Consider the following 23200-nt stretch of genomic DNA (forward strand, 5'->3'; position numbering starts at 1 on the left):
GTTCGATACTTACACATAGGAGAGGCTAGTGATTTTGCTGTTATTAGCATCATTTCCTCTAGCTTTCTATTTCTCATCCAGACAGTTATTCATTTGGGTCCTTCACCTGGAGGAAAGGGGCTGAGGTTTCTCTTGACACCTAGAAAACTAGAAATATGTCACTTACTATTTGTATGAATTGGGACAACTCTCTTCACAAGCCAAGTGAGGATAAAGATTTTAAACACTCAAGGTAATATAAGGATTCAGGTGATAAATATATGAAATCACTAGGCACAGTGCCTGGGACAAAAGAAATTCTTAAAGAGATTTGACATATTAGTTGTTGACTTTCAGAAATAAAATTAAGTTAACACATACCAAGAGCCTTTCTATGAGCCAGGTACTGTACAATAGTTCTGAAAGGTAGGTATTGTAATCCTCATTTGGTTCACAAGTTAGGACTTGCTCGAGGTCACATAATTAGGAAATGGCAGAGCTGGTGGGACCAGAAGTGGTTGGCCTTGTCTGACCCTAGAGTGTGAGCTCCTACCAGTGTGCCTTACTCCTGCAGATAAGCTGTCCTGAGCTCAATCCTGAAGCAGGCAGAATGATGTGCATAACTGGGACGTGGTATGTGATTATGAACAATTAACTCAGTGAAGGGAATGACACCCCCTTCAAACATATTCAACCGTATAGCAGATGCTTAACACAGTATACACAAAATGTTTGCAAAGAGTTTATAAGATTGCTCAAAAATATATATTTATTTTTCTTTCGTTTACTCAACATTAATTTATTGCTTACCATGGCAAGTGTTAAGAATGTATAAGGCAACATTGTCCCTTGCCTTAAGGAGTTGAGTCTGACTGGAGGAAAAAATAAGCACTTAATTACCATGTATACAAGTACTCTGATATGTGCACAGCAGATGTTCAAACTGTATGCAGCAGGCCCACAACTGTTGGACAACAAAGATGATCCTCAACTGCAGTAGATCAGTAGATGCCTACGTATAGGCAAAGCACTCATTTGAAGTAGTTACAATAAACCTATTCAGAAACTGCTCCATGAACATGTACATAATAGGAGATGTACACACACTAGGTATTCAAATGCATACGACAGGAGCTATACACCATAAATACAATCCATGTACGCAGATGTTTTGTAAGTCCACTGTAGGCTCACAAATGCACAGTGTTTCAGATGAGAGGGGCTGATAGGGGATAAATATGCTGTTGCTAAATATCCAAGTCAAAATATAAACAGGCTTATTTTGTAGGCGTAAGTACATACCACACGTGTGCACACAATAAAAGAGCATACAGAACAGTGGAAAGTGTTCATGAAAATGCTGACAATGACTCAAGGTGGGGGATAAGAATGGAAGCCCCATCTTAGAGAGGACTCGATGCATAACCTTGGATGAAATAAATATTTCCTTCCTTCCATTGGGTCTCGGGAGTCTAAAAATCCATAACCCCTAGGGAGTGAGCAGCCTCCTGCCTTCCTTCCTTCCTTCAGAGCTCGAGGTATCAGTACCTACAGCTGGGGGCTCCTTACATCTTGCCCCAAACTGCAGACTAGCAAAAGGGGTCGCTCGCTATGGCTCACACGTATAGACCAAGAATGTTGGGGCGGGGCTCCCTCCAGGGCTGAGGTCATCGAAGGAGGGGGTGTAAGTTTCAGCCTACCGCCCACCAACCCCTGCTCCTCTTCCGGTCTGTCCTCATACCGCGCATGCGCACCACTGGCCTTTAAACGTGCACCGCTGGTCCATCCGGAAAAAGGATCCGGCAAGTTAATTACAATCGTGCTCCTCCGCCGCTGGGAAGAACTATTTGATCTCAGTCTGGGGGCTACTTTTGAGTTGCCGCTTCCAACTAGGGAGCCCACGCCCGCCGATCCTGCTTGGTCCTCACGGGTTGAAGGCTTCCCAGGGCTCGGCCCCACCCCAGACCTACGGGGCTCGGAGGGACACCCCGCGGAGGGATACGGTTTGTTGTGGTGTGGGAAGGTGGGAGGACGCTGACAAACCAAGATGGCGGCGGCGGCGGCGAAGGCCGCGGCGGCTGGGAGGTAACTGAGGTGGTGAAGGCTGCGGGAGTTGGGGCGCAGCAGCAGAGTTTGGGGGGAACGGAGCCGCATTGAGAGGCGGCGGCAGGAGGGCCGGCCTTTGCCTCTCGGAGCGCCGCACTCAACACGCCCCCTCGGCCCCCGGCGGGCGGCGGCTGCCCCGCTTAGGGCCTAGTCCCCGAGCCGTGCCTCGGTTTCCATCAGCGGCATCCGCCATGAGTCCTTAAGGGCCGCCCGAGCCCCCCCAGTCCTAGGGTCCGCCATGGAGCCGGGGTCTGACGATTTCCTCCCGCCGCCGGAGTGCCCGGTGTTCGAACCTAGCTGGGCCGAGTTCCGAGACCCTCTGGGCTACATCGCGAAAATCAGGCCCATCGCCGAGAAGTCCGGCATCTGCAAGATCCGCCCACCCGCGGTAAGGCTCGGGGTCCGGGGTCCCCGGCGGCGTGGCCGGGGATGAGAAACTAGGGTAGGCGGCGGGGGCGTCTTGGGGCGCGGGGCAGCCGGAGCCGTGGAGAAATGGGGTGGCTGGGACCGGGGTGGATGCGGCGCGGGTGGGAGAAAGGATGCGGGGGCCAGAGGCCCCCAGTGACCTGGGCCCAGAAACCCACACCCACTCCCGGCTCGCCTTTTGGGGATCACCCTGGTCAGGGGCCAGGCAGGGATGCCGAGGCGGCCGGGAGGGTTCACGGGGAGGCACACGCACATCTTTTCGTTGCCCCGGACCACGCAGGCCAAGGCTGCTCGGAATGAGGCCTTCCTGCCGTCTACTGTCATCACTTCTCCTCGGGCAGGCCGTGTGTCGTAGTGGGAAGATGGCAGGTCTGAAAGGAGGCAGCCCCAAGTTCAAAGCCCCCCTCCGCAGCTTCCCAGCTGTGTGACCTTGGCCAAGTAACATCATCAACCCCAAGCCTGGGAAAGGAGGCCGATGAGTCGTTATTTCAGAAATTCAATTAAACTAGATAGCGTCTCTGTGCGGTAGGCGCTACCCAAGTGGTAATTACTGCGCCTGCGAAGGTGTTTGATGTAGTCATTGGTTTGCTCCTGTGTGAGTTGACTCATGTACTCACACCCAGCCAGGCAAAGCCATGCATGATCATATCCCAGCCTGGTAGTCCAGGCAGGAATCGGCCTCCTGGGGGGGAGGGGGCTCTGGCTGGCTCCCCTGAGGTGGATTCAGGGAATCGTCGCCTTCTCCTAGTTGACAACACCATCCGGGCCTTTCCTGCACGTCACCCCTCCCTGTACGTGACTTCTATGGCGAGGCTTGGACCAGTCGGCTTGGGGGTGGGGTATGGGTCCCTCTCAGAGGATTTCTACTCTGCTGAGTCCCAGGATGTGAGAGGCCCCAGAGGATAGGGTATTCTTGGACTCGCACACAGAATGGAGCGATGGAAGCCTGCCCCCTTTGGAACATTCGATTCCCAGAGGTCAGCGACAAAGGGCATATCATTGCTCCTGGGCCTGGCTTCAGGCCAGGAGAAGGCCCCCGAGGGCCGGGCTAGTCTGGCATGGTGGAGAAATGATGATGTGTGTGTTCAGCCAGCCCTCGGGATCCTGAGGGCAGGCATTGAGCTGGTCTGGAATAGGGTGTTTTTGAGTAGGTGTCTCGGGCTGAGACGGCTTGGGAAGTCGCGCTGCCACCTGAGGAGGGCACCACAGGCCTCCTTATTCAGCTCTGGCGTTTTCTGGTGCGGTGCCACAGATCTAGGCTGGTTTCAAATGGATCCTCTGGGAGGTGTTGGGTAAACGCATTTCTTCCTTGTTGGAGCCGGGCCACAGATCTCTGAGGTATCCTTGTCCATGGCGAGGGAGTGGCCACGAGGAGGGAAAGGTCAAGGAGGCTAGCAGAAAGGAGAAGCGGGAGTGTTGGGCAGCCTCGTGGAGGCAATGTCTGACGCAGGGGGTAGCTGAGGCCTGGATTTCCATTTTTCTGTCTTGGATTGATCTGGGCAGCCTGGCCTTGAGCACGAGTTGTTATCCTTTCTTGGGGGGGGCAGGGGGGAGAGTAGGAAGGGGGAAAGTGACCTGTCCCTAGTGTGTGTGTGTGACATGGAGGTGTCCTTTGTCATGTTTCTCTCCTGAACCTCCACTGTGTGCTTCTCTCCAATCCAGGAGACCGACTCTCGGTTTGGTTTGTTTATTTGTTTATTTGTTTTTGTTTTCCTTCCCCTAGGGCTGCTCCTAGGCTATCTCTAGGCAGCCAAGCCTTCTGGCTGGAATTCGAAGCATTCACTCCAGTGGTGCTTGGGCCCAGGGTGGGAACCTGTGTGCAGGTGGGCGGGCGCCGGGAAGGAAGGTTTGCCTGGGGAGGGCTGATCTGGGCTCTGAATTGCTAGACAGGCAGCCACTGCTTTGGGGGAAGATGGGGTGGAGGAGAGTGTGGGTACCCAGGGGAGCTTGAAAGGGCACTGCTGACTGGAGCCAGCCCTTTTAGCGCCATCCTGATGACACTGACATACGGGTGCTTGGCATACGGGAGTGTGGGGGCTGCAGGCAGAGTGGGGAGCTAGCTCTTAGGTCCCAGGCAAAGCCAGGCAGAGAGGATTGCTGGGCCTCCCCCACAGCTCTTGCTCTAGAATTTCGGTTCTGCCATTTCCTGTCAGCTTGCTTGGTGGTGCTTTTTCTGATCTAGAACTCACTCCGCAGGAAGAAGGGTGCCTGGAGCGGGGGCTCTGAGCACCTTTCTACCTGGGTGACCTCCGTGGAGGGGAATGCCCTGCTGATGGGAAGCGCGAGGGCATGGGAGTTTATCTGGGCTTGAGCCCTAACATTTTAGCCTCTTTTTAATTTTTAAAAAAATATATATTTTATTGATTTTCTTACACAGAGGAAGGGAGAGAGCTAGAGAGCTAGAAACATCGATGACAGAGAAACATCGACCAGCTGCCTCTTGCACACCCCCTACCGGGGATGTGCCTGCAACCAACGTACATGCCCTTGGCCAGAATCGAACCCGGGACCTTTCAGTCCGCAGACCGACGCTCTACCGCTGAGCCAAACTGATTTCAGCCTCTTTTTAAATTTTATTTAATTACTTTTTTGCCCCTGCTTTACTGAGCCCCAGTGTTTGCTGCCTGCTTGGGGAGTTGGGGAGAGTATGTGTGGATGCAAGTAGGAGGCTCCTGACCCCTTTTCTGTTCTTTTACTGTCCCTCTCCCCACTTCCATATGTAGGCATGTGTATATGAGTGCTGGTAGGCTGGTGGAGTGCGAAGGTCCTTGGACTGGCAGTCAGAAGACACGGGTTCTAGTCTTGCTTCAACCACAAACGCAGCACGTGATTTTGGAGAAATCACATTTCTTTGCCATTCCTAAAAGGAGGGCATTGGTCTAGGCTCCTCCGGGTTCTTTTCACCACCCCAGCAGGAGCCAGGGCTTTGAGGAGGAGAGGACAGCATGGGAGGGCATGAGGAGAGGGTTGTCCGAAGCCACTTTTGGGGCAGGACACAGCAAGCCCCAACTTGGCAGGGCAGAGCCTTCCCCACTTTTATGATCTTTCTCTGGCTTCCCTTTGCCCTGACACCTCCCACACCTAGCCACCATAGTTGGGCATCCCTGCCCTGACACCCTCTCTCACCCTGGGCTTCCTCCCCTGCCTGTGCCTGGACCCGGCAGGTGTTTGGTAGAGGAACCAAGGAACCTTCTAGGTGAGCGAAGCACATTCTTCTCCCTGTGCCTTGCAGTGCCTGTCTCAGGCCCTTGAAACCGAGAGAACAGACATTAAAGCCCAGACCTTAAATCCTGCCCGAATCAGGGCCGATCTAATCAGGACTGATCTACCCTGCATGTGTCCTCGGTGGCGGCGTCAGCCTTAGAGGTCACATCGTCATGGCACCTTTGAAGAACATTTCCATTTGAAAACCAGTTTAATTTGCCATATTGGTCTTGTGAGGAAGCTGGGGCAAGAGTTCACATTCCTGCCTTACAGATGGGAAAACATGGACAGGAAAGGCAAGTCCTATAGCTAGTAAGTAAGTGGGGCTGGAATATGAACCGAGGCCTTCTGACTGTGAATCCTGTGTGCTTTCTAGTACTTTCAGACGGAGTGGCCTAGAGCACGTTCCTAGGGGGTGAAGGGTTCATGTGGATATAGGGACAGTTTGGGGTCAACTGTTTTGGGCTCCATCTATTTCTTGAAATCCTGGCACACTACACTGTTAGCAGGGACTGGGAGAAGTTTCCCATGGCCTGTGCATGTATGTGCAAAGTATGAACTTTAGGGGCTACCACGGCCCTGCTAGTGGGGTAGGTGCTTGCAGGTTGAAAGGTCTGGGAAGGTGCGAACGGGGTGTTGAGCTGCTTTCAGTGCCCTCTGGTCTTGTTGGAATAACCCAACCCCCTTTCCCCTCTGTGCCCCCTCAGGACTGGCAGCCGCCCTTTGCGGTAGAAGTGGACAACTTCAGATTCACTCCCCGCATCCAGAGGCTGAATGAACTAGAGGTGAGTGGGGTTGGCAGAAGGGATACCTAGCTCTGCTCCTCTTCCCTCGTGCCTCCTCTGGCTCAGATACGGCTTTTCTTTTCTCTCCTGGGAAGTTGCACGGCGGAAGCTTTAGGGCTTGGAATATAATCAAGAACATGGGCATTGGGCATTTCTGATCTGGTGGCCCAAAGGCTGGGGATATCCCCCTTCTCATAAGGGTTTGCTACTTCCGAGTTCCCCTGCCAATCCCTTCCCCTACCTGGCTCAACAGAAGGGAAGAGTGGGGCTGGCTGAGACCCTTTCTTGCTTGGACAGCTGAAATGTGGTTTCGTTATCCAATCCATTCACAGCCCCGTGCTTCATGCTCTCCTTCCATGGTGCTTGATGAGGCGGTGGGTGGGAACAACACAGAAACTTGTCTGTGTGGAGGCTAGAGTGGGTACAGATTGGGGCAGTGGGTCAGGCAGGAAGTCTTTTCCCTCTGCCTTTTGCTCTGTTCAGGAAGTCCAGGCCCTTTGCATGGTAGGTGAGGTTTTCCACTAAGGGCTTGGGACTGTTCAAAGATAAATGAGAATGGTTGCCCTGAAGCCAGTTCCAGGTAAGATCCTGGAGTCGCCCATGGAGGACAGAGGTGAGAAATATGCTACCTCCCCTCTCCTTCATTATTGTGTATCCATAGGCCTTATTAAATGTCCTGGGGATATTAGACCCAACTGAATACCCATGACCTAGACCCTTGTTTTCTAGACCATGGTTCCTCAACCTTGGCTCTATTGACATTTTGGCCCAGATAACATTTTTTAAAAATATGTTTTTATTGATTTGGGAGAGAGAGAGAGAGACAGACAGACAGACAGACAGACATCGATCGGCTGCCTCCTGCACGCTTCCCTCCGGGGAATGAGCCTGTGACTCGGGCATGTGCCCTGAACAGTTGTCAGTTGTCAAACTACGACCTCCTGGTTTATAGATCGACACTCAACCATACTGGCCGGGCATCTCTTGGTTCTTTAGGCCTTTCTGTCTCTGGCGTGCACTCTGACCCTTAAGCTGCCATGGAACAAGTTTCATGGTGCTCAGTTGCTCTTTCGGAGCCTTCATTCTCTGAACATGCCTGGAACTTAGATGAAATTCTAGAGTTTCCAGAAGGCCTCATTGTTCCTCTCATAAGTCCATCGTTCTGGGGTGAATGGACTCGGCACTTATTTTATTCCCCTTTTAAAATCAGAAGATAGGGATCCGGAGAGTAAAATTGATTTGCTCAAGGCTGTTTAGCAAATTAGTAGCAAAGGAAAAGCTGAAAGTTTTATTTGACATTGATACCTCACTCTCTTAGTAAATATGACATTGCAGCATTATATAAGATTAAAGTAACATACAGAGTATTGATACATTTATATATTCCAATATGATTTCTGATGTAGTGGTGTTTATCACATTACATATTGGAGCAGTGGTTCCCAACCTTTTTTTGGCCATGCCCTGCCTAAACATCTCTAAAATCCTGATGCCTGCTCCCCTGCCCCTCCAGAGAACTCCTGCCCTGGCCAGTTTGGCTCAGTGGATAGAGTGTCGGCCTGCAGACCAAAGGGTCCCAGGTTCAATTCTGGTCAAGGGCACATACCTTGGTTGCAGGCCCCTTCCTGGCCCAGGCCCTTGTTGGGGCGCATGCAGGAAGCAACCAATCGATGTGTTTCTCTCACATCGATGTTTCTCTCCATCTTTCCCTTTCCCACTCTCCCTAAAAAGCAATGGAAAAGTATCCTTAAGCGAGGATTAACAACAACAGAAAACTCCTATTTACATGGAGGAGGCCTAAAAGGCCATTAACTTGGTCTAAACAAGCTTCCAAAGCAATGGCGTCCATGAAAGAGGAAAAATAAAAGAACGAAAGGGTAGTTGAAGTACTGAGGAAGAAATCACTATGAAATAGTTTAAAAAGAATAATATGAAATGATATGAAAAAATAGCAAATAAAGTTTCAAAACATAATAGAGAACTGAAATGCATAAGTATATCACTATATATTTATACCAGAGGCCCATTTCACGAAGATTCATGTAATAGACCTTCCTTCCTCTGGCTGCCGGCACCGGTGTTCCTCCTGGACCCAGACCTTGGCTCTGGCCACCGCCTTCTCGGAGTGCCGCTCCTATAGCGCCCTCCCCATCATAGCAGGCATCCTGTGCAGCCCGGCCACTCCATGCCTGCATGCATGCTGCCCAGAGGCCCGGAGTGGCAGGGCCACCACCATGTTTGTCAGGTTAATTTGCATACTCCTGATTGGCTGGTGGCGTTGCGCAGTGATGGTCAATTTGCATATTTCTATTTTATTAGTGTAGATACTCTATATGAGGCCCCTAGAACCATAAGAAATGCAAAAAAATTCACTCTTAATAACTCATTCTCGAATTGCCCCCCCTTAAAAATCTCCATTGTGTCCCATGTTGGGAACCACTGTATTAAGAGTGCTTTGGCATCATACTGGCATTACAATCTCTTGGTACCTGCTGTGTGATTAGAGGACGCGGGTTCTCTGTAGAAGAGAGGATGCTACTCATCCAGCCCTGTCAAGGACATTGAGAAAGAGTGTATGTAAAGCTTTGGCTGACGTGACCCATCCCTCTCCGTTTTGGGACCTGGGGCTTAGCCTATGGACTAGAAGGTGGCAGAGATGAGAGAGTGGTAGGCTCACCAGTGCTTAGAGTTTGAAACCCACTGGGCCCTGGGTAGTGGGCTTCTCTGTCCCCTCCCTCCTCTAAGATGAGGCCAGAAGACAGGAGTCAAGTGAAGGGTCAGCCTCTTTGAGCCATTTCTTTTCCAGGCCCAGACGAGAGTGAAACTGAACTACTTGGACCAGATTGCCAAATTCTGGGAAATCCAGGGCTCCTCCTTGAAGATTCCCAATGTGGAACGGCGGATCTTGGACCTCTACAGCCTCAGCAAAGTAAGAACAGGTTTTTCTCAGACTCCCTCCTTACCCCACACCTCAATATCCTTGGTGTTCTGGGGCCTCCCTTGGCTTGGATATTGGACCTGTAGGCTGCATTGGAAGGGGCACAGCCTGGTAACACATAAGCTATCAGCAGAACTTCTGGGCACCTCTTGCCGCAATTTGAGTCTTCGTGGTGGTGGTAGGAGGAGGGGTAGCCCCCGACGCCGTGAGGGGCTGGAGTTGTCCTCCTCGCCCTTCCTGCGGGCCTGCTCGCTCATGTACATACACACAGCACCTCCACGCCCCTCCCTGCTTGTCCCTGCAGATCGTGGTGGAGGAAGGTGGCTATGAAGCCATTTGCAAGGACCGTCGGTGGGCCCGGGTGGCCCAGCGCCTCAACTACCCACCAGGCAAAAACATTGGCTCCCTGCTACGCTCCCACTATGAACGCATCGTTTACCCCTATGAGATGTACCAGTCTGGAGCCAACCTGGTGGTAAGGATGCCAGGCCGGGGTGGAAGGAGGCTTCCCCCTCAGACCCAGATTGTCACACTCGCTCTTAACGCAACTGGTTCAGTGGACTAGAGACCAAGAAGCTAGACTCCACTCTTTTCCAGCGGCGCCCGTTCTAGCCACACTGCCCAGGGTCAAGGTCCTGGAGTTATCCACATGGCCAGCCTGCTCTCTGTTATGTGACAAGGTTTTAACAGATATCGGAATTCAGAGGAGGGAGAGATCTTTGGGGCTGGAGAGGTCTGGGCAAAGATGGAGTCTGATTTCGTTGGGGAGATGGTTGTGGGGAGGTGGCTAGAAGGAAGAAAAGCATAAGCAAAGAATGAAAAGAATTCCCAGAGGGTATGCTGGTGCCCGTGGTAAACACCAGCGGAGCAGGGCCTCGCACGCGGGTCAGGGAGGTGCAACCACAGCATCGGTTGCCACTGGGTAAGGGCAGAGGAAATCCTTGCTGTTGAGGGCTGGGACCCCGTGCCCTGACCTCTCCCCCTTCCTTCTCGCCAGCAGTGCAACACACGCCCATTTGATAATGAGGAGAAGGACAAAGAGTACAAACCCCACAGCATCCCCCTGCGACAGTCTGTGCAGCCTTCCAAGTTCAACAGCTATGGCCGGCGGGCCAAGAGACTGCAGCCTGACGTGAGTACTTCCCTTCCGGTCAGGGGTCAGGGCTCTGGAGCGGAGAGAGGCCTCTCCTTTCCCCTGGCCACGCCTCTGGTCCCTGTTCCACTGGCCCTTCTCTCAGTTCTCCGGTTCTGAGCAGTCGTGTGTCTCTCTTTGAATTCACTCTTGCTTTTCCCTCCCCTCTCCGCTGAGCTTCTGAGTTGGGGCTCGATCTGTTCAGACAGTATCTTTTCTATTTCTGCCCTTCTTGGTTCTTTGCCTGAGTCACTCCGCTCATAGGGGCAGAGTTTCTTTCTCCTTATATCTGTATCCCAGCTCCAGGCTGAAGCTTATATGCCAGGTGTTCTTCTCGGCACTGGGAATACAACAAAGAACAAGAGACACTGTCCCTGGACTCACCAAGGCACATACTTTAGAATCATATTAGTCACTGCCATTTATTGGTAGTGCCAGACACATTAGATTTCTTTTCTTATTTTTAATATATTTTATTGATTTTTTACAGAGAGGAAGAGAGAGGGATAGAGAGTTAGAAACATCGATGAGAGAGAATCATTGATCAGCTGCCTCTTGCACATCCCCCACTGGGGATGTGCCCGCAACCAAGGTACATGCCCTTGACCGGAATTGAACCTGACACCTTTCAGTCTGCAGGCCGACCCTCTATCCACTGAGCCAAACCGGTTTCGGCTAGATTTCTTTCTTTATGTAATCCCCAAACCTTGTAACTTTAAGGTAGACATTAACATTCTCAATTTTAGAGGTGGGGAAATTGGGGTCCTATGTTAATTCATTTCCAAGAGAGGGCTGAGGGGAGAGCTCACTTAACCCCTGTCTCCAACAAGCAGCTCTGAACTCGTGCCCCAGCCTGCCCATGCTTCAGCCCCTGGCATAAGCTCAGATGATGTATCCTCTAAGCCAGCGGTCGCTAACCTTTCGGACCTCATGGACCAGCGGTGGTCCGAGGGCCACCAGTTGACAACCGCTGCTCTAAGCCATTATTCTGTTAGGATGGGGCATTCTTGATTCATTTCCTTCCTCCTTCCAGCCGGAACCCACAGAAGAAGACATCGAAAAGAACCCGGAGCTGAAGAAGCTGCAGATCTATGGGGCAGGCCCCAAGATGATGGGCCTGGGCCTCATGGCCAAGGACAAGACTCTGCGGAAGAAAGGTGAGGCCTCCCAGGGGCAGTGTGAAGGACGGCCTCCCCTGGGAGAGAAGGTAGGGCCTGATTGCTCACATCCGTTCCTCAGAGCTGCTCTGCTCTCTCCCAGATAAGGAAGGGCCTGACTGTCCCCCGACTGTAGTGGTAAAGGAGGAGTCGGGCGGGGACATGAAGGTGGAGCCGGCCTCACCCAAGACCTACCTGGAGAGCAAGGAGGAGCTGAGTCACAGCCCAGAGCCCTGCACCAAAATGACTATGAGGCTGCGGAGGAACCACAGCAATGCCCAGTTTGTAAGGACCCGGCCCTGGCTTCCTAACGCTTTGCTTCTTGTCCCGGCAACAAGCATTTCCCTAACATGGCGCTGGCCCCGGTTGCACCAAGCAGAAGCGCGGGTGTGGTGGGCCCTGCCTTTAGGTTGCTCACTTAATTGGGGAAATAGAGCCAACTCACAGGAACAGGAACAGGAACCAGTAAAGGTGATCAAATACTGTCAGCATGCAGCACAGAAAGGGTCCAGAGGCTAAGCTCATTCCCGTGCGTGAGCCAGTCCCTGCTGACGTCTAGCCTCGTTCCCCAGTGCTGCTCCCTCCCTCTGGTACAGCCACACCAAACCACTCGTAGGCGTGTTCCTTTTTCCCCCCCGACACACCGTGCTGTCTCCTTTCCCATCCGTGGCACATATACCGATTCTCCCGCCTGGAAAATGTCCCCTGCACTCTGCCCGCTGCAGCTGGCTTTCGAGTTTCGGTTTGAGGTGTTGCCTTTTCAGCGAAGTGCCTCCTTATCTCTAGCTGATTGGAGTGCTTCCTCCTCCAGCTCCCACAGTCCCTTCTGTGGGCCGCTCTTGGCAGTTTCTGCACTGCCCTTGAATTTTTATTTTTGTTGGTTTTTTTGTTTCTTTTTTGCCCTTGAATTTTTATGAACCCGTATCTCTCGGGTACTGCATGCCTCTAGAGGGCAGATGCCATGTCATATGCATCACTGACCTGCAGAGTCCGCCTTACTGGCGAACACACAAGTGTTGATTGAATGAAAAAAGGGGGCGGGGGGATTGAATGAGAAAGGCTCTGCTTTCACTACCTGACCAGTGGAGGCGGGGAGGTGGCGCATGCGTACAGTTGAACTGCAGGCTGGGCATGACTGCCTGTACAGGGCCGTGAGGGATCCAGCTAGCGAGCGCTGCAGCTTTTCTATTTTTAGCAAGAGTGGAAGGGGTGGGGGTGGGGAAGACACATCAGTGTGAGAGAGAGACACCAATTGGTTGCCTCCCCCCACACACACACACACACACATATCGGCTCCAGCCGATTCCCCTTGACCAGAATCAAACCTAAGACCCTTCAGTGCGCGGGCCAGTGTTCCCTCCACTGAGCCACACCGGCTAGGGTGCAGTGCAGCTTTCTGATGGAGACTGCCGGACCCGGGGCCCTTCTGGAGGAGTCCGCTGTATGAAGGCCGGACAGGGCTTAGGTGGCTGAACTGCTGCCTCCCTCCCCCGGCAGATTGAGTCGTATGTATGTCGGATGTGCTCCCGAGGGGATGAGGACGACAAACTGCTGCTGTGTGACGGCTGTGATGACAACTACCACATCTTCTGCCTGCTGCCGCCTCTGCCCGAGATTCCCAAGGGCGTCTGGCGGTGCCCAAAGTGTGTCATGGCGGTAAGGCCCTCCCAGCCGCAGCCCACGCCTGCCTCCTCGGGTAGCTTTGCCTGCCTTCACCTGGCTTTATTGTGAGCAGCGTCCTAGCTGTGCCACAGGCTTCTGATTCGGGTCCCTGGGGAGGGGGCTAGGCTGGGCAGAGCTTTGGGAAAATGAGGAGGTGGGGACAGCTTTCGCTCGTGTCTTCCGGGAGCTCCCAGGCCACGTGGGGAGAGTCCTCATTAGACAGATTGTATGTAATGGCATGTAATCAAATGCTAAATTGTGTGTTAGAAACTCGGAGGCGTAGAACTTCTGAAGAGAGGAAATGACTAAGGGTAGATGTCAGGATTGACATATGGAAGACGAGCATGAAGCAAAAATTGTTCTTTTGATTTCCAAGCATTTTATTCTTTTGTTCTTTTAGAAAGCGTGGAAAATAGACAAATTACCTATCATTTCATCACTTAGACACAACCATTGCTAATAGGCTGGTATATTTTCCTCTCATCTTTTTGTCGTTGCATTGGGGAACTTACTGTATATTTTTATGTTACTTTTAATCATTTTTCTGTATTATTCATTCATAGGTATGATTTGTTTATCTTATAGGGGGCCCATGATATGGGTATAATATTCGTTTTCCTTCTGTTGTGATAATACAATCAATTTGCAGTGATACGACTTTCAGTAGAAAAGGTGGGCAGGACTTCTAGACTGGGGAGTAGATGTCAAAAATGCCAAAGCAGGAGTGTATGGGGAGAAGGTACCCAGTGCAAGGGGGGCAGGAAGGAGAGCAATGAAGGCCAAGCAGTATAAAAGGCCCACCAGGTCTGTTCCACGAGCTTCCTCCCCTCATCCAAATTCTCTGCTCCTCGCATTTCTCTCTGGCTGTCTGGAGAGCAGATGCTGATCGTCTCTCTAGCCTTATCGCAGGGACTCAACTGAGGTCGCAGAGACCAGGTGTGCAAGCGCACGTACACACGCACATGCACACGCGCACACCCAGACGACGGAGGAGGCCAGGGCAGTGCGGAATGAATGGCCTCGGTAGCGGGGGAGATCCCTGTGGGAGGAGTTTGGATACCAACAGTATCCCAGGCGGCCAAGATTCTCAGCTCCGCTTGGCTCCGTCAGTGGTTGTGGGCCAGTGGGCCAGACTGACACGCACTCCTCAGAGGCGAGAAGAGTATGTGTCTGGGTCTGGCATACACAGGCCTCTAAAACCAGGACTAGGTACACAGTGAGGCCGACTGGCATCCAGTCTTCTAAGAAAACCTAAAGGACAGAACAGTGTAGGTTTTGGCACTGTGAAAGCTAGTGCCTTTGTTTTCCGTCCTCCAAGCTACTAGAATATTCACCGCTCATTTCCCAGGCCTTTAGTTCCAATCTGGGCATTAAAAAAAGCTTTCCTAAACATGCTGTATAAACGTGGATTTTATTTATTTATTTATTTATTTAAAAATATTTATATTGATCTCAGAGAGGAAGGAAGAGGGAGAGACAGAAACATCAGTGATGAGAATCACTGATCCGTTGTCTCCTGCACGCCCCCCACTGGGGATCGAGCCCGCAACCCTGGCACGTGCCCTGACTGGGAATCCAACCATGACCTCCTGGTTCCTAGGTCAACACTCAATCACTGAGCCATGCGGGCTGGGCTAAACCCATATTTTAGCTCGAGAGAGAAAAAATAGTGGCAGAAGACATAGATAGCATATTGAGGTCAGAGCCCATGGTTTAGATATTCGATAGTAAAGCACTCAAGCAGGAGAGGAGCAGAAGTGCGGCAGTGAGCAGGTGAGGAGTGAGAAGGCTCGTTGAGCTGCAGTGCTAGGAGGAAAGGCGGAGCTGTTCAACGAAGCTGCCGCGGGAGCCTTGGGTGCAGATCCAGGGCTGTTCTCCCTCCCTGCCTCTGCCCTATTCCAGCTCCGATCTGGAGACTTCTCCACCTCTCTGCCCCTCCCTCGGTGACATGCTCTCCTTTGGGTTTCAGGAGTGTAAGCGTCCCCCTGAAGCCTTCGGCTTTGAGCAGGCCACCCGGGAGTACACCCTGCAGAGCTTTGGCGAGATGGCCGACTCCTTTAAAGCCGATTACTTCAACATGCCCGTGCACGTAGGTGACGGAGGGCGGGGCCAGTGTCAGGGCTAGGGTCATGGGTGCTGGCGTGTGACGGCCTTCACTCTCCCGGGCCAGTGGGGCTAGGATATGACGGGCCCCGGTCATTCGCTCCTCCTGCTCCCCAGATGGTACCTACAGAACTCGTGGAGAAGGAGTTCTGGCGGCTGGTGAACAGCATTGAGGAAGACGTGACGGTTGAGTATGGGGCTGACATCCATTCCAAAGAATTTGGCAGCGGTTTCCCTGTCAGCGACAGTAAGCGTCACCTAACCCCTGAGGAGGAGGTGAGTGGATGACTCATGGGTATACGTGAGCTCTGGGCTTAGGCAAGCCCTTCGGTGTCTTGGAAAGACCCGGTGGCTCTGAGGGGTTTACGTGAGATGAGATGTGTGGAAAGATCATAACCTGGTGACTGGCATGGCATCTCTAGTCATGAGATTGGCTGATTCCTTGTCCGAGGAATGGGGATAGTATCTACATTACACATCTGTTATAAGAATCAGATGGGAAGATGTGTGACATGGGTGCCTGGCTTGTTCATAAAAAGCTCAGGGAGTAGATTGCATGTGCCGAAAAAGATGAGGTCCAGATCCTGCATCAAGGGAGGGTGCCTTTTACTTCAGAGCGGGGGCTTCTAACTTGTAGGAGAAGACCTATGCTATTTCTTAGATGTTTCCAGAAGGTCTGTGACCTCAAAAGTAGCATTCTCTGGGCTGAAGATCTCAGTTCCTTGTCATCTCCCTCATCCCCTTCCCACAAATACTTCACCTGACAGGAGTACGCCACCAGTGGCTGGAACCTGAATGTGATGCCAGTGCTGGAGCAGTCCGTACTGTGCCACATCAACGCAGACATCTCCGGCATGAAGGTGCCCTGGCTCTATGTAGGCATGGTCTTCTCAGCTTTTTGCTGGCACATTGAGGATCACTGGAGCTACTCCATTAACTACCTCCACTGGTGAGTGGGGAGCCGGGGACCCGGGAAAGCAGGCTGGACGCCCTCAGGACCATGGACGTGACCACTCTCTCTATCCCTTTCCAATCGGATAGGGGTGAACCGAAGACGTGGTATGGGGTACCCTCGCTCGCAGCGGAACACTTAGAGGAGGTGATGAAGAAGCTGACACCTGAGCTGTTTGATAGCCAGCCTGACCTCCTCCACCAGCTTGTCACCCTCATGAACCCCAATACCCTCATGTCCCATGGCGTGCCGGTGAGTGTCCAGGGGTGGGAATGGTGTAGCAGTGTCCTCTGTGGTGGTGGTGGTCCTTGTCTGGAATCTCCCCCTCCCCCTTTCTCAGTCCTGTTGTATCTTCATCGGGCTATCGGTCTGACGGTTCTCATAGGACCAAAAATGAAAACGTGCAGATACACAATGTGATGGTGAGCCTTCCGGGCCACGTTTTTGAGGGCAACACCTTAGGGATGGCTTCTTATCACATCTGCATTCCAGCCAGGGCAAGAGGGAAGAGGGAGGACAGGGCAAGATAGGTCACTTTACTTTTAAGGGCAGACATAATTTCTGTGCATTTCCTGTTAGTCACAACTTAGTCACATGGCCACCTGTAGCTGCAGGGAAAACTGGGAAATGCGATTTTTGTTCTAGATGGTTACATACCAGCTACATTTGGAGGTCGTGCTACTATGAAGGAAGGTGAGAGAATATCAGGGCACAGCTAGCAGTTCTCTGCCGTACTTTCCATACTGTAGTAGCCCTTGGGTAGGTCTTTTTACTTATTTACCAGGTCTGAGGTTCAGTGGTGGCAATTATTTTGCAATATATGTCTTATCAAATCGATATGTTGTGCACCTTAAACTTACACAATGTTTTATATTGGGTAAAATATAAAAAAAAATTTTTATATTTTGTTTTATATCTCAATAAAGCTGGGGTGTAAGGTAACCTTTTTTTAAAAAAAGTGGCTAATATCTTTCAACATTAAAAGAAAAAGAAGTTGAACCCAGAGTCCTGGCTTATACTATCCTGTGGGCCTCTCCTCTCCTATCAGACGTTTTGCTAGGTGTAAGCCTGGCTTACCTATAAGAGACTAGATCCCTGGGAATGTCCAGAATTAATTGGCATCAGCTGGTTTTCTGGTGTGGATCTTAAAACAGCCTGATGAACAGTCCTGTAGGAACAGGGATTAGTACATTCACCACCTTTGCTTTGGGTTTTATCCTATACTCCCTTCTCCCTTCTCTCTTCTCTTCCCCACCCTTACCCGCCTTGCCACTTAATCTAATGCATGGGGTATGGTAGGCAATCAGTATATATTGAATCAAAGTCTCCTTGAGATCCCTGGATATCAGTGCAGTAAGTAGGGCTTTGGACTGGGGCAGTGGTTTTCACCCAATTTCTTTTTGCCTTCACCTTGTTTTGATGTACTTCATGCCCTTTGAGTAACATTTTTTATTATACATTGGAGTGGTCTTAAACCAAGGATTGAGATATCTAGGGAATTAGAGGAAGCGTTCTACAACAGTTCAGGCAACCTTCCTCTGCTTAGAGGTGGCGTATCCTCTTCCGCCTCCACCTCACCCCATGTAAGAGTTACTGGAGTTGAGATGTGCAGTTGATCAAAGGCCTTCCAGTTCTCTTCACAACTAGACATTGGGTCTGACCTTTCCTCAAACCTGGCCTACTATGTCAAGGACAATTATAAAAGTAGAGGTGGATTCTCCAGGATTCAGACAGCCAAGATACATATATAGCTCTGGCCGGTGTTGGTCAGTGGATTGTGTATCTTCCCTTGCACCAAAAGGTTGCTGATTTGATTCCTGGTCAGAGCACATGCCTCAGTTGTGGACTCAGTCCTGATAGGGTGCACGAGGTAGCCATTTGATGTGTTCGCACATCGATGTTTCTCTCTTTCCCTCTTCTTTCCCCTCTAAAAAAAAAGTCAATTAAAGAAGTCTTTAAAAAAAAGATTCATATATAAGTAGCTGTTTATTTCTTACCTCTTTTTTAAAAACTTTCTCACAGACCTTTAAGTCTGTGCTCTCTGCTCCCCCAGCATTTTCCTTGCTCATGGCAGTATCCCTCAATCCAAAGCATCTGTGGTTTTCCTATTCTTGTGTTGGCAGGCTGCAGTGTAGCCAGTTGGAGCTCCCCCAGAGCTATCTTTAGCCTTCCCCCTCCTTCCTCTTTGGTGAGAAAAGGCCATTTCTTTTTATAGATATATATAGTATAACTATTATTTTCATTATAAAAGAAACATGCCCTCTTCCCAAAAAAGTGTAAAGAGAGGCCATCCTTATTTCCTTCACATTTTATGTCTCCATCTTGTTTTTTCTATGTAAATTTTGGCATAGCAATAATAAGTGTAGATTTTATAATTTCTTTTGTAAGTCTAATGACCTAGAATGGCACTGTCCAGTTTGGTAGCTCCTAGCCATATGGGGCTACTGAGCACTGGAAGCATGACTAGTTCTAACTGTAATGTGCTGAAAGTTTTTCACTCTGGATTTCAAGACTTAGTACAAAACAATATCTCACTAATACCTTTGTATACCAGTTACACATTGAAATGATAATATTGCAGCTATATTAAGTTAAATAAAACATATTGAAATTATTGCATCTGTTTTACTTTTTAATGTGGCTACTACATAACTTAAAAGAGCATATGTGGCTGGTATTATCTTGGACAGTGCAGGACTAGAATAATTTTTGCTTCCTTACTATGAACTTTTTATAACCACCTTTTTAAAAAGAACAAGTCTTGCCCTGGCTGGTATGGCTCAGTTGGTTGGGCCTCATCCAGTTCACCAAAAGGTCACCAGTTCACTTTCTGATCAGGACACATGCCTGGGTTGCAGGCTCATCCGCGGTAGTAGGAGGCAGCCAATCGATGTTACACTCTCACATCGATGTTTCTCTCCCCTTCCCGTCCTCTCTCTCTAAAAATCAATCAATCAATAAAAAATACCATCTTTTTAAAAAATAGCTTTCTTGCCGAAACCGGTTTGGCTAAGTGGATAGAGCGTCGGCTTGGGGACTGAAAGGTCCCGGGTTCGATTCCGGTCAAGGGCATATACCTTGGTTGCGGGCATATCCCCAGTGGGGGGGTGTGCAAGAGGCAGCTGATTGATGACTCTCTCTCATGACTCTCTTTCATGGATGTTTCTAACTCTCTATCTCTCTCCCTTCCTCTCTGTAAAAAATCAATAAAATATATTAAAAAATAGCTTTCTTGCAGTACAATTTACCTACCAAAAATTCACACATTTTAAGTGAACATTTGAGCAAATTTACAGAGTTGTGTTACACCATCACCCCAATCCAGTTTTCGAACATTTTTCTCACCCCAGAAAGGAACTTCATGCCCAGGCCCTTTTTCAGTCTCCATTCTAACCCCTAGTCCCAGACAACCACTGATCTGCCTTCTATTTCTACCGATTTGCCTTTTGTAGACAGTTCATATAAATATAATATGTGGTCTTTTGTGTCTGGCTTTTTTCACTTAGCATAATATTTTCAAAGTTCATATTATAGCCTGTGTCAGAACTTTTCTTTTTATAATGGAACTAGAGGGCCGGTGCATAAAATTCATGCGGGGGGGGGGGGGGGGGCGGGGCGCGCGCATTCCGCACAGCCGGATCTGTGCCCTCTCGCAGTCCAGGACCCTTAGCTCCTTACCTAAGCCGGCAGCCGGACATCCTTAGTGCTGCTGGGAGGGAGGAGAGGCTCCCACCACTGCTGCTGCGCTTCCCAGCCATGGCTAAGAGTACTTCCCCTGTGGGAGCACACTGACCACCAGGGGGCAGCTCCTGCATCGAGTGTCTGCCCCCTGGTGGTCAGTGCATGTCATAGCGACCAGTCTCTCTTTTTTTTTTTTAATATATATTTTATTGATTTTTTACAGAGAGGAAGAGAGAGGGATAGAGAGTTAGAAACTCTGAGAGAGAATCATCGATCATCTGCCTCCTGCACACCCCCCACTGGGGATGTGCCCACAACCAAGGTACATGCCCTTGACCGGAATCGATCCTGGGACCTTTCTGTCCTCAGGCTGACTCTCTATCCACTGAGCCAAACTGGTTTCGGTGCGACCAGTCTTTCTGGTTGTTCCACTGTAACTATCGCTTAGGCTTTTATTTTACAGATAATTTTCCAGTTTAGGGTATACCATGTTTTGCTTACCATTCACCAGTTGATGGACATTGCCAAAACGAGAGGGTAGGTTGATACAGAGAGTCGGGAGCGTTAGGTTCTATTTTTGGCTCTGCTATTTGAGACTTCTCTGGGACTCAGTTTTTCACATCTTTATTTTTTAAAAAAATATATTTTATTGATTTTGTACAGAAAGGAAGGGGGAGAGAGAGTTAGAAACATCGATGAGAGAGAGTCATCGATTAGCTGCCTCTTGCACACTGCCCACCAGGGATATGCCCACAACCAAGGTACATGCCCTTGACCGGAATCGAACCCGGGACCCTTCAGTCCCCAAGCCGACGCTCTATCCATTGAGCCAAACCGGTTTCGGCAGTTTTTCACATCTTTAAAAATAGGGCTGGAACTAGATCATTCAACAGATATTGCTAGAACTCCCTCCAGTCATTACCCTGAAGGTAGATAAACCAGTCCCTCCCTATGGGTATGCACAGATGGGTGGAGGTGAGTAACAAGTAGGAATAAAAAGTTGGAGGTGCTACAAAAGAACAATGGACTGGGTCCTTAGGAAGGCGGTCACAAAGGCACAAAAGAAAGACTGGAAGGAAGGGGAAGTTTGCCTGTCTGGCCATGGCTTTCTCACGTGGACATAGGGATTCAAATGAGGGTTTCTCGGTAGGGTCAGATTGGCATTTTTTGGAAAAATCTAGTGGTTGGTAATGGGGCCCAGTGCTATAATACAGGCCAGAAATGCTAATGTTGCCTCTAAGTAAGGATAGATTTGAGAAGAAAATGTATTGGATGGGGGGGAAGGGGCTTGATGCGTGACCTGAATAAACATATAGGTGTTTTCACTAATGGGTAGATTCAGTATTGTTAGGATATATATTCTCTCCACATGAATCTAGAATCCTAGCAGAGGAATCGTTGGATTGAAGGATATAAATATCTTAGGTTTTTAATATTAGCAGTTTTGCTTTCTAAAGATTAGAGGTTATTTGTCCCCTCATTGACACTGTACCTATTTCACTTTGTCTTTATCAGCATTGAATATTCATCTTAGAAAACATTATGAGACTTCTCGGTAAAGATGGTGAATTAAACATAAAGATGGATACTTCCATTCTATACTGAAACTCCACTAAAATAGCACAGAGGGTTTTTATTTAAGGTAAAAAACAAAAACAAAAAAAACAACGTGGAAAAACAAGAGAAGAAGACAATGATAAACAAAATGATTGAAACTAGAAAATGAGAAAATTCATTCTTAAGTCGGAACTGGTATATCTAAGAACCAACCTGATTTATACCTCACAATCCCCCAAAAGTTTGATAATTGACATCACCAGGTATTCTGGGAATAAAGAGAATGAGGTGAAAATAAGGATTGGTTCATGTCTATATAAGAAGCTGTGATATATCCTTCCATTCTGCGCAACTGGAAATACAACCTTCCTCACTCCAGCAACAGACTGGAAATTTAATTTTGAAGAGGTTAAAATAGAAGATCTCTGGATTGAGATGTTCTATGTACAGTTGAGGGTGGAGGTACAGTGAAAATGATAAGTCTTATTGAATACAGCCTGCATGCCGAGGTTCCCAGCCATAATCCTCTACTTGGCTCTCAGAACAGTGACAGTCACACTTTTTGCCTTCAAGAATCTGGCCCAAAAGGAAAGACCTAGAGTTTCCCAAACTACCGTGTTTCCCCGAAAATAAGACATCCTCCGAAAATAAGACCTAGCGCATGGAAAGATAAGACATCCCCTGAAAATAAGACCTAGCGCAACTTTGGGAGAAAAAATTAATATAAGACACTGTCTAATTTTCGGGGAAACAGAGTAAATGGCTCAGCCAGATCACCCTACAGTGAAGCTCACAGTTGACAAACTTAACAACTATGTTTTCAGAGTTTTGATTCGTTTTTTTTTTTTTTTTTTCCATTTCTTACTCTTAAATAGAAGTAGCCACAAATTAACACACAATCAAGGAAACTGTAGAAAACAAAATGGAACCAAATAGGAAAAAAGCAACTTAGAGAAACAGCATAGGCAGGGAGAAGTAAACTTTAAAAAGGTAAAGAAAATAAACATAATTAGTAACTTTAGGGATGAGGATATATTGCAAACGAAATAAGGACAATTACTATTTTAAAAGAGGATACAGAGAACAAAAAAGAGCTCTTGGAAATTAAAATTCTACTACAAACTGAAAAAATTTTTATTTTTTTTTCATTTTCAAAACTTGAATGTCAAGAGCAAAACTCTGGCTATTAAATAATAACAAAACAATGCCAATGCAAAACAACAATATGAGAAATCAGAACTGTGGACATATTAACATTTTTAGCTACCCAATGAAAGAAAGTCTCTTTTGCTGCTGGCGTATATTTACTCAGAGCCCTTGCAGAATACTGGCAGCTTACAGACACTAACATGAGCAGGAACATGGTTGAAAAGTAGCTTCCATTTCTTGCTTTTCCACAATCTGCTGCACTTAGTCGTTTTCTTCAGATGACCCCATGTTGGCACCTCAGTCCCTTGTGTATCTTTCCGTTTTCTTCTTCCCCTTTGCTGTCATCGGGCAACTCTTGGTCCTTTTGAG

The 23200-nt window shown here is 49.2% G+C and overlaps 1 protein-coding gene across 10 annotated transcripts in view; it reads left to right on the forward strand.

Moving 5' to 3' along the window:
- The first annotated feature begins 1828 nt into the window (after positions 1-1828).
- Positions 1829-23200, forward strand: part of KDM5C (lysine demethylase 5C) — a 33754-nt gene continuing 12382 nt past the window's right edge. For 2 of the 10 annotated variants that reach the window (XM_045581020.1, XM_036436173.2), the window contains exons 1-12: positions 1831-2473; positions 6423-6500; positions 9307-9429; positions 9743-9913; positions 10436-10570; positions 11604-11727; positions 11810-12012; positions 13225-13383; positions 15359-15478; positions 15610-15768; positions 16260-16441; positions 16534-16696. In XM_045581020.1, coding sequence (XP_045436976.1) covers positions 2324-2473; positions 6423-6500; positions 9307-9429; positions 9743-9913; positions 10436-10570; positions 11604-11727; positions 11810-12012; positions 13225-13383; positions 15359-15478; positions 15610-15768; positions 16260-16441; positions 16534-16696 — 1767 coding nt within the window. In that variant the 5' untranslated portion in view covers positions 1831-2323. Of the gene's footprint in view, positions 2474-6422; positions 6501-9306; positions 9430-9742; positions 9914-10435; positions 10571-11603; positions 11728-11809; positions 12013-13224; positions 13384-15358; positions 15479-15609; positions 15769-16259; positions 16442-16533; positions 16697-23200 lie in introns of all 10 variants that reach the window. The other 8 variants (XM_036436175.2, XM_036436178.2, XM_036436174.2 and 5 more) reach the window with 6 other exon arrangements.

The sequence above is a fragment of the Pipistrellus kuhlii genome, unplaced genomic scaffold, assembly GCF_014108245.1.
Source record: "Pipistrellus kuhlii isolate mPipKuh1 unplaced genomic scaffold, mPipKuh1.p scaffold_m20_p_130, whole genome shotgun sequence".
NCBI lineage: Eukaryota > Metazoa > Chordata > Mammalia > Chiroptera > Vespertilionidae > Pipistrellus > Pipistrellus kuhlii.